At 36.3% G+C, this 11410-nt stretch overlaps 1 protein-coding gene across 1 annotated transcript in view; it reads right to left on the reverse strand.

Moving 5' to 3' along the window:
- SMARCAD1 (SWI/SNF-related, matrix-associated actin-dependent regulator of chromatin, subfamily a, containing DEAD/H box 1) overlaps nt 1–11410 on the reverse strand; it is a 42191-nt gene that overhangs the window by 728 nt on the left and 30053 nt on the right. Inside the window, exons 11-23 of the mRNA XM_027706547.1 lie at nt 10932–11022; nt 9665–9764; nt 8075–8134; nt 7801–7876; nt 7234–7369; nt 6077–6214; nt 5668–5763; nt 4695–4812; nt 4318–4439; nt 2980–3168; nt 2004–2122; nt 941–1123; nt 156–265 (exon numbers count right to left, since the gene is read on the reverse strand). Coding sequence (XP_027562348.1) covers nt 156–265; nt 941–1123; nt 2004–2122; nt 2980–3168; nt 4318–4439; nt 4695–4812; nt 5668–5763; nt 6077–6214; nt 7234–7369; nt 7801–7876; nt 8075–8134; nt 9665–9764; nt 10932–11022 — 1538 coding nt within the window. The remainder of the gene's footprint in view (nt 1–155; nt 266–940; nt 1124–2003; nt 2123–2979; nt 3169–4317; nt 4440–4694; nt 4813–5667; nt 5764–6076; nt 6215–7233; nt 7370–7800; nt 7877–8074; nt 8135–9664; nt 9765–10931; nt 11023–11410) is intronic.

Consider the following 11410-nt stretch of genomic DNA (forward strand, 5'->3'; position numbering starts at 1 on the left):
AATCGAATAATAATCAGCACAAATACATCTTTCTAATTTAACATAAAAAAGACAACAAAAGGCTTGTCTGCGTCAAGAACCTTCTTTTCTCAGAATAATATATTACAGTAGCCCTAATTTACTTCAGGGGACATCATTATGTGCAAGACACCTACCTGCATCTGCTGCAGTCATATCCTGTTCTAACTTCAATTTCTGCTGGCTGATTTTGAGCATGGATTCTTCAATAGTCTCCTTACTGATTAGCTTTATGACTTTTACTTCTCTGAAAACCACAAAATAGGATAAATCCATATTTATATTTTTTTAGGATCAGTGCAAAAGGGAAGGATGCTATGCCTTTGCCAGCAGTGGTTTAAAGCAAGGATGAAGAAACGAATGAAAGGGCAATACAAAGAGCTCCTAGTTTTTCTCTCTGGAACAACTGCGCCCTGTACTGCCAGAAAATGAGTCTTCTCCTGCACTCTCAGCCACTGCAAAAGTCTAGACAGTCACAAAAATCTCTATTCATACAAACAAGTCAAATTTCCCCTAATTCCACATTACAGTTGAAACACCTGTTATTAAACACATTCTATGGTTTCACTCTTTATGATACGGTGGCACTTAAAAGCTTAGAAGTCTCTTGAAGAGAACAGTTTGGCCAAACAGTCCCAAAGACTTCAGATCTGCCTCGAAACAGTTCCCAGTACCAGAAATTTGACAATTTTAGAGAATTTGAGTTGTAGAGAACTAGAAAAAGGAGGAGAGTGTAAATAAGGTTTGGTTTGGCAGCTACGTGTGCTAAGACAATTACAGTTCCTAGCTGACACAAAACGCAGAGCTAGTTTACACAAGTCTCTGCTTGAAACAGAATTTTTAGTCATAAAATTTTGTCCTTTTAGCCTCCTTTGAGAGTTTTCCTCCAAGAAAACCCAATTATAACTAAAAAGAGTCTTACCTTGTCTGACCTACTCTATGGCATCGGTCTTCTGCTTGCTTATCGTTGTACGGGTTGCAATCAATGTCATGAAGAATAACAACATTTGCTGAGGTCAGATTAATTCCCAAGCCACCAGCTTTGGTTGACAGAAGGAATACAAATATTCCCATATCTGTATTGAAATGATCTATTAGATGTATCCTGCAGAACACAAGACACCATTCATCAGGCCTTGGAAAAAACACCACACTGGCTCCAGAATTGAATACAGAAGTTTGGATGACGAAAGGACAGTGGCACCACACAGCAGGTCAAAAGTACAGATGTTATGCAGAAGGAAAAAGGGTACCAAGAGTCCTCAGCAGTGACCACAGAAACATACTGAGTGACAGATCAATAGCAAGAAATGAAAAAAGGCTTAGAAAAAGATTTTTGGTGTTCACAGAACACAAAGAGCAAGATGGAGGATGGGAAGACTGAAGTACATGAAACAAATGGGGAGGCAAGGGATGAGTGTCTTCTGTAGTAACTGCAAGGGCAGTAACAGACATCAGCTGTAAGGGGGAAGTAACACCATAACAAGAATCAAATTTTTTTGAAAAGAAGGAAAAAGCATCTAAAATACTTCTTTTTTTTTTTAGAATTCCTGCAATAACAAACATGCACAGCTCAAATACAAGAAAAGCATTGCAACATTTTCAGCTGTAAGGACAGACTAAATGGTTTGTCCTAGAGAAACAAAGGGGTTTATCTGGCTACTGTAATAGAAATATACTATACTTCCAAGGAATAGCTACAGGTAAGTTTTTGTTATGGCATACTGTCACACAAACACACCATGAACTGCTGAAGATACGAGCTTTCCATTTCAATGGGTAAGACTGTAACCTGACAACTAAAACTCATCTTTCAGCCTCACCCCTGCTAAAGTGAACTGAAATCCAACATTAAAGCCCTTCCACAGTCAATGCCCAGTGACCACAGATTTCTATACATTGGAAAAGAAAAGTAAGGGTTTTAGGTTACCTCCCTTTCTCCAAAACACATTCACTTTTTCATCTTTGCAAAAAGAGTCACATACCGATCAGGTATCTGTGTTTTTCCATCCAACCTGATATATCTATGTTGTTTGTGTTTTAGGAAAACTTCCAAGATATCCAGCATCATAGTAAACTGGCTAAACAACACAACTCGGTCACCCTGGAAATGACAAAGCAAAACAAAAGTTTTAAAACATGTCAGCTATGAACTACAGAAATTCTTTATTAGTGCAAATAAGTGATTTTACTTTCACTGAAACCCTATTTTCCAAACTGAAAGACTAAGCTGAAATTCATCAAGTCAGGATGGACTTTCATGAAGATATCATATCCAGTATTTCCACTACATTAACCCACTATTTGTCAATGCAGTGATATTTTAGTTACTTTGTACTTAGGTAACTCAAGCAAATCATATATCAAATGCATAAATGACAGATCCACTCCATCCATAAACATCAAACTATTTTCATTAAAAACCTAAATTTAAATGATATTCTATATAATTTAGAGCAGTAACACGCTTTTTTTCTGAAATAGTCAGATATACAGCACACACTTGTGCAAACTCAGGATCCCTCTGAAGCATTATGGTACATGCTTATTTGTAAAACAACCTTGTTTGAATCTCAGGGCAGGACTCCAAGCAGGGACCTCTTCTTACCTTTACACTGGCTTAACACATACATGATTATTCTAACATAATAAAGTCTTATTCAGTTGCTAAAAGGTGATGTTCACAGGGTGTGAAAATTACTCAAGACCCCATCTATTGATAAAGTAGTTAACTTGGATGAATATTCTGAAACTTGCAAAAAGTGGGAAAGCTTATTTCAGTTGTCTCTAAAGTGACGTGCATACTCAGGACTGCACATTAAAAGCTGTAAGTATTGTTTTGCACATGCAATAAATCCTATTGGAAAGCATAAGGGTTGTGAATACAGACGTTAATTTAACTAGTCATTTAGAGCAGCTCTTTAGATGGAGAGGAAAAGAAGTTTCAGCCATCTGTAATACCTTTTCTTTAAGGTCAGAGAGAATGTGTTCCAGTGCTCTAAACTTCCCAGAATCCAAGATCTGATCCATGTCTAACTTGAAGTCACCGATGTGAGAATATTGCTTACAAAGCAAATGCAGCTCAAAATCTGTCATTACTGTCATATCTTCGAGGATAAGGTCAGGGTTAGCATCACAATGTGTGGGTTCCTGTTAGCAAAAAGGAAGGGAAATAATGCAATACACAATCTCACCAGAGAAGGAAAAAACCACCACACAGTAACATTCAGAATTTCTGAAAGAGCAAAGTAGCACACCTAGACATGGACAAATGCCACAGCATGGCTCATGCAAGCAACATAAGATGAACTCTGCAACCCCAGGTTTACAGCAGAGGATCATTACTTCACTGTTTAGCTTTTACAAGCACTTCTACTACCAAAAACTAAGTAGTATATGCTCAACCTCCACAACAATTACCTAGTGCCCATCAAGCCCTATGACCTTTTACCCCTTTATCAGATCTCTTCCCCTGAAGACACAGTCCCTAAAAGGGGGGTCCAATCCTTGGACAGATGGTAGAAGACATGGGAAGCCCAGCCCAAGACATAGGCTGGGGTAGAGGGATGTCACGCCTGGTAGAAAGAGGAAAAGAAAAGCCACATCTGGAGAGTAAGATGGTATGAGTAGGAATAAAAAGGGACAAAAATCCTTCATAAACCAATGGGTCACTTCTTACCTTCCCTCAGCCTTGTCTGGCTTCACTTCAAAACAAAGCTGAAGAATATTCAAGGTCAGCTGCAACTTTCTTAGAGAACCTGCTGCACATTCAGATTTTTTTTTTCATACTTTAGAAAGAAGTAAAAAATTTTCCCCAAACTCCTCAGGCATTAACTCCAGCCAAATTACAAAAAAAAAAAAATCCTCAACACTTCAATACTTACGCCTTCCTTACTTTAGTTGTGTACAGCCTAGCTTTCTTGCTACTCAGAAAACTATTAAACTCAAGTGTCCATCCAACATTTTTTTTTCCTAAGCACTTTGGCTTTAAATTTTGGGGTGGAGGGAAGAGGTGTTAAGGTGGAGCTAATGAAAAGGAGATGACAGCAGACACACAACTGTTCTCTCCATTCTAATATCTGATACAAAAATCAGTGCTAAACACAGAGTTTGATTAGAGCACTGAGAGATGCAGAGAAATAGAAAGCAGCAACATTTAATTTTTTGCAAAGACACACTTTTGACCAGAGGACTGACAATAAAACAAAAAACAAAACAAACCCCATAAAACAACTCTTATTTAAGTTGCATTAGAAATTCTGAAAAATTAAGGATTGCTTCTGAATCTCATCCCCTTACCTTGAGCATAAGCATGGACATGGTCCTGAGCTTGTCAGTCGTATAATACTGACGATGCAAGAGAGGGTGATTAGCCATTTTTCTAAGTTGCATCATTGCATTTCCCATATCAGAGTTTTTCTCTGTAAACAAAGATATAAGATATATTTAGTAATAATACATAGGTGCCTGATACATCTTTATCTCTCAGGAGAATTTTATTTGTAAGAACTGAATTTGAAATTTCACCTATTACCCAAACTTCAGAAAAACTCATAGAAGGATATAGTTAGTTTAAGAGAATTAGACATTTCTACAAAGCAAGGCTTTGCAGTCACGCTCAACAAATGTCTCAGCATAAAAAAAATCCACCAAAAGGAAACAAGACCCTTACATACCATTACTTTTAATAGTTTTCTTGAGCCTGTTTAAGAGATCAAAATAGAGTTGTTCCTGTTTCTCAGACATGGCACATAATTCAATGAGATCTTTCTTGGGAGGTAGTTGTTTAAGGACCTGACAAAACAAAATCATACCAGATAAAACCTGTACTGTTGTGGACAGTCAGTAATTCTGTAATTCTGTACTGTCTTACAAACCTGCTTTTAAGCTATTCTATTTATTCTCCCCATCCCAATTACTTTCATTGGTTGCAACTTCACTAACTCGGTCAGCAATTTGACATATTCAAATCTTGATTTGGATTATACATCAACCCCCACACCAAGTAACATGGTCTGCACACTTCAGAACTGCATGAAATAATATCACATGCAATAATGGAATCTACTTCCCTGATAATCAGGGTTACCCTCTTCAGGGCACTGACCACTGAAATCTGCAAGCACACATTAACAGTTTGTCAGATCAGTAAATTTTCTCTTTCTTTTATAAATGCAATTCTAAAAACAAGAATTTAAATAGGTTTTGGATTTTTGAATAAAAGAAACCTTTTGATGATGGCAAAATAACAGAAACCACACATTTCTAGTTATACATAAATACATGCACATTCACTCCTAAACCCCTTCAGTTAAAATGCCATTACTATAAAGTCACAAATATTTTCGTGATCAATGGAGAGGACTTTTCACTTCTTGTCACTTAGTGCACTGAAACACTATTTGCTGATCTTTCCTAACCAAAATTCTCAACAGTAAATAGTTAGCAAATAACAAATATCAAAATACAAAGCTGCACCAGGTCACATTTTTACTTGCAAAAACCTGAAAGATGAAAGACAGCTCAAGTTTCTTGCTCTTGCTAGATAAACAGCTAAAACCAGCACTACCAAAAATTTCACCTGTTGGTCTCAAAGATTATCAGGCTTTTTGATAATACAAAACCATTATTTTAAAGATAAAATGTTACCTCATCTTTTACTCTTCTCAAGATGAATGGTTTTATTATCTGCTTCGCATGTGCAATTCTCTCCTTTTCATATACACTTTGTTCTTCAGCACTCTTCTAGGGAAAATATTGCAAGAATTCAATTACAGTGTGAAGTTTTCAGCTGTGATGCCACCACCTTAACTGTTCTAACTTGATGAAAAACCCAGCCAGAAGAGACATATTTGACATGACCATTAGTATTCTGAGATATCCTGTTATGACACATTTTACTTTAAATGGTTTATTCCATTGTTTCATTTTCTAGATCTTCATAATCCCATTATTACCTGTTTCCCTAAGACACCAATAAAACAGAAGTTATGCAGCAACCACACTCTTCTAGCAAAAAAAAAAAGTTATTTTCAAGAAGAGAATACATGATACTTACTGTTTTTGAAGAGAACATCCTTCGAATTTCACTCGTGCTACTGCTGAACATATGTGGCATGACAAAATTCAAGAGGGACATCAATTCCAACAGATTGTTTTGAACTGGAGTCCCTGTTAGCAGCAAGCGATTCTTGGCCTGTTTGTCCAAAGTGGAAAGAGCAACGAGAAACATTAGTCAAACAGGCTAAAAATTATTATTGGCAGAAACAACACAGCTATGGAGAAGTGGGAAAATGAGCTTGGTTTAAATTATAACTATTTAAAGTGATATATTTGGATCTCACAGAATAATTTCCTTGTTAAGACAACAAAACTGTTTACAGATCTGTAGGGAACTGTGCACATAACAATTTAATACAATTCAAAAAAAGCCTTCCTGGGTTTATTTGGGTTTTTCTCGATTGTTCTGTTTAGGTTTTGTTTTGGTTGCTGTTGTTGTAGGGGTTTTTGTTAGTTTTGTTTCCCCCCCCTCTTAATGACTGTGCTTATTGTTGTTCCCACATTAAGTTCTCTACTATACAGTACTTATGCAAAAGTTTTGAATTGCAAGTAAAAACCATAGTTTTAGTGCTTAAAGATCAGCTTCTTAAAAAGGCTATTGATGAAAACATCTTGAAAAATAAGTTGCAATAAGTGATATCAAGTATATTACTACTGGACAAGTACTACAGTTCTAGAGCATAATAATCAGAGAGCTGTACTCAAATTTTCTTTTTCAAAACACTGCTGACTCAGGCCACAGGCTACAAGAAAAAAGTGTTTTTATGGTAGCTTTTCTTGCACAGTCCTATCAGAGCAGGTCATTAAATACAAGGTGTCAGCACAAGTAATGAGATTAGCATTTTTAAAGTCTTTACTACCATGGACTAAAACTGGGAAATTGCTTAATACTGAAACTCAACCACTATCATCATTGTACTGATGCTGTAGGAAATTTATGGCCTTTCTTTGGGAGCTTATCTCCTTGAAAGAGATCACAATGAAGGGTCCACTCCTCAGACCACATCAACACTCAAATTCACTTGCACGTCATTTGTCTAACATTATGTGTACATGTACTTTACAGTTAATATTCCATTTCCCTTCTGCTCATCGCTACAGAACAGAAAAACCAGGAGTTGTCCCCCCTAACCCAACAATAACTAAACCTCTTACATTAATTGTCATAAGGTGCTGGTAGCGTACGGAGCTCATGTTCTTGAGCATATGACCTTCATCAAAAATGGCATAGTTAAGCTTCAACTTGCGGAACAGTCCTCGATCTTCTGAGCTACTAATTGCAGAGTTGTATCTGTCAGAGAAAAATATCACTTGCACTTAGCTTGTTTTTTTAAAAATTGTTATCACAATCAAATCAAATTCTCTAAAATTGTGAAGAGCTATGGAGAGAATACATGAGGGGCAGTGAAACTGCCTGGAAGTAACCAACCATAAGGCCAGGCAGTTTACTCCTAGCAAATAATTACAGTGTACTTGATGAGCCAATGCTCTCTGTAACACTTTCCAAAAATCTGTGCAAATCTATTACAATGTAAGATGTATCTGTCAGCATGTATAGATAGTATCTAAAGCATCTATGATAAAGTATCTTACACAATAATAAAACTCTAGTTAACCATTACCTAAAAACCGACTCCCAAAATTGTCTGTTTTGCTGTACCACTAGAGGTCATCAGGACCTCACTAAAGCTCACTTTTTTGTAATTTTATAACAGCACTTACGTAGTTACGATTACATTGAAATCAACGACTTTATTAATAATGTCCACCCTGAGATGTTTCCTGTCTTCTAGCGATCCTACAAAAGGACAAAACAGAAGTACAATTACATAAATTTATATACATATAAAAAATTAAAGACAGTACACAGAAATCATTAATCATTAAATGTGTGTATTTAAACAACTGTCTTAAAACAATGCTTCCATGAGCAATTAATCTTTTTTTTGGCTGACCACACAGGTAAGTGGGTTCACTTCTAAATTGGATTCCTCACCATAGTAAAAAAGGACATTCAGTTCAGGACACCACAGATGAACTTCTCTTATCCAGTTATCTGTAAGACATCAGTAAAACAAAAACCAAGTCATTTATACCTTATTATGTCTTACATAACTTCACACCTCAGAATTAAAACAAACATCTGAGTTTAAAGCAAATCCCTTTGAATTCTCCTGAAGGTTAAGAAACATTTTGTCTCAATACTGGAAATATATAAGAAACTGAACAACCCACAACTGGGTTTTTAATAACTCTTGCTTAACCAGCTTGCACTTTAAACTTCTACAGAAACAGACCCTGCATGGTCTGTAACCACCACATAAAAATAATACAATGCTTAACTTTGCAGTTTGATTTGTTCCCTAGACAGTCGATGCCTCAGAAAGCAAATCACTTTATCTGTCAGTACTTGCCTTCAAAAGTGTGTCATCAGGAGAGACAGTGCCTCTGGGAGCAGGCAAGGGAGCCTGACAACCCGACCCAGCTCCAGGTGTGCAGCCAGCAGAGCGGCCACGGGCAACGTTGCTGTGCCCCAGGGGAAACTGTTTGTTTGACAGCCAACACCAACCACCTCTGACCCCAAACCACAGCAGAAGGGGGTCTCAGGTAAATGCCACTTGGGCATGGGCTGGACCCAAATCAGGACTGAAGAGATCCCTCCAGAGAAGTGTCAGGAAAGCTGCCAGCAGACCACTCTTCCCAGGGGTCCCAGAAGACGTAGGCCAACCTGCCACTACAATCCATAAGCCTCTAAGACTGACTTCACAAAAACACCTTTGTTCACATATTTATGTACACCTTGGGTTTTAAGCAGTATGCACCTTAGGAGTTATGAAAAAAAGGTGGGTTCTAGTGGACTTTGAAAGCACACTAAAAATGGCAATTTTGAACTGCAGTTGAACAAGCGGAAGCTTTTCTGATGAGTTAAGAGAAATTTTTGAAGCCCAGTATATTTAAGTATTTTAAATTAAAACCAGCATTTACTTTCTAAATTCAACTTGTTACTTTCTTCTTTCTATAATCATTCAACAAAACCAAATTTAACTCCATCAATAACCAGTTTCTGCTCAACCTCATAAGCTTTGATGACATATTTTATTCCACTTATTCTTCCTACTTTCAACTGAGGCCATAAAACAATCAGAACACACACCTAAAAGACAGTCAGCCTCATCATTTTAGGATTTTGATCTGCTTTGACAGATGCTGTGCAGCAAAGAGGAAAAAAGACACTGAATGTTTCAAATGTCATGAAACCTAACCCTAAGCACAGCCTGAAGAGTTGGAATTTCAGCCAATATTTGGTAAGTAAAATGATTACTTTGCTACACAAGTTCAAATTCTAACAAGCAGCTTTATTTTTTGCAAAGCATACAGATCATTAAAAAAAATTTCCATGCTAGGTCTAATTAATTCAGAACAAGCATGTCTTCAATATGGTTTGAATTCCAATTCAAATTACTTAAGGAGTTGAATACCACCATAAGAAAATCAAGTTTTCTTTCATTAAATTATCTTTGCTGCAGTCTGTCCATGATTGCTTTTTTTTTTAAGCAAAGAAATATTTTTGAAGCTTGCAACTTACCTAATGTTGAAGCTGGCACAACTATCAAATGGGGACCTCTATTGCCCTCTTGGTAGAGATAAGCTAGAAATGCAATAGCTTGAATTGTTTTTCCCAAGCCCTAAGAGAAAATAAATCCATTTAAACAAAACTTACAATCTGTAGAACATAATAGTGTTTTGTACACATAAGACAATTATAGTGTAGCAATGATTCAGTAAAGATTAGAAATCTGATTAGAAAATTTGTTCTGCTTAACCACACTTTTACAGAAGACAATTCCTCCTTATGTAGAACCTCAGTCAAACTCCATTATCATTTCAGCTCAATATTTGAGCATCAAAGATTCATCTTTTCCATTTATGAAGTTTTTCATTTTAGTGCAAATTCACCCCTCAAATCATCTTCAAAAATTTACCTTCCTGAAACAATACATAAAACCGATGACTAGGAAACTAAATGTTTCTTTCCATTTGCATCAGCTGTACAAAAGTTATTCCAGCTATATCTGAAATGGAATTTATTATGGCAATCAGATTCTTTAAGATAAGCCTTAATTTCCACCAATACTCACTTTCACGTTTTCTGTAACAGGCCTTTAAAAATTTATCTTATTTATCACAAAATAGGCACATTCTTACAAACACGAAACATACAGAAGTTGAGAAACACTGACTGAGAGTGCAGCAAACCAACCCATTCATTCATGGTTTATCACAAGATGAAAGCAGCCAGGATTAAAAGCAACACACTTAGCAGCGACATCACTAAGTTTTTTCTGTTGTACAGCTACTGGTGGTGTCAGCCTTCAACAAAACCTCAAACCCACGAGAGGGTGGAAATGCTGCTTCTGGAGAAGCAGAACAGAATTTAGTTTTTCCTGTATTGTTAACTACCTCTTTTGAAACTGATGCAGAAATGTAGAAGATAAGGGCTCACTGCACTAAATATTGGACAAGTAGAGTGAGTTGTATTTATGGGCAAGAAGCTATTAAAAGCATGGTTTGAGAACAACCTCTTGTGGTAGAAACTGCTTCCACTGTATTAGAAGACACCCTGTGACTTGTAATTATCAGTGTCCATGAATCTTAGGCTACCTTTGACTTTCAAAATTAAAGTAAAAGCTCAGTCACTTCTAAGCTTTTGGAGAAACTGTTTGCAATTTAAGTTATATTAGTGAAAACAAAGTACTTATAATATGCTTGAGGTTTCTAGGAAAAGAAAGAATTTAACAAAGTACATTTTTGCAAACTTTAAATGATTCTTAAATAATCAGTTTCACACTTACCATTTCATCAGCCAATATGCCATTCAATCTGTGTTTATACAGCAGTGCTAACCAGTTCAAACCAATCTTCTGATACGGCTTCAGTTTCAAACTGTTAAAAAAAAAAAGTCAAGCTTGTTACCACCTTTTATTTGTTTCTCCATGAAAGACAACTTTACACTTATAGTAATCACAGAATGTGAAGTGTAGTAACATTGCCTATATTTTAATAGTCTAGATCTCCTCATGTAGTGAAAAACAAAAACTTTATTTAATCAGTCACCTGAATACAAAGAGCATTTCCAAACTGAGTTTACCTGAATTGTCATAGATCTTAAATGATCAAAATGAGTAACACAATAAATACTTTTTCTCTAAAATCAGTGATACATAACCAGCTAAAAGCAGTTACATAATTGTTAATTGTACAAATACACAATAAATTAAGTGGCATTTACCAGTTGCATCCGTAAGTTTCTCTGTTGTACAATTACTGGCTG

Source organism: Neopelma chrysocephalum, unplaced genomic scaffold (genome assembly GCF_003984885.1).
Source record: "Neopelma chrysocephalum unplaced genomic scaffold, ASM398488v2 Primary Assembly neopelma1_382, whole genome shotgun sequence".
NCBI lineage: Eukaryota > Metazoa > Chordata > Aves > Passeriformes > Pipridae > Neopelma > Neopelma chrysocephalum.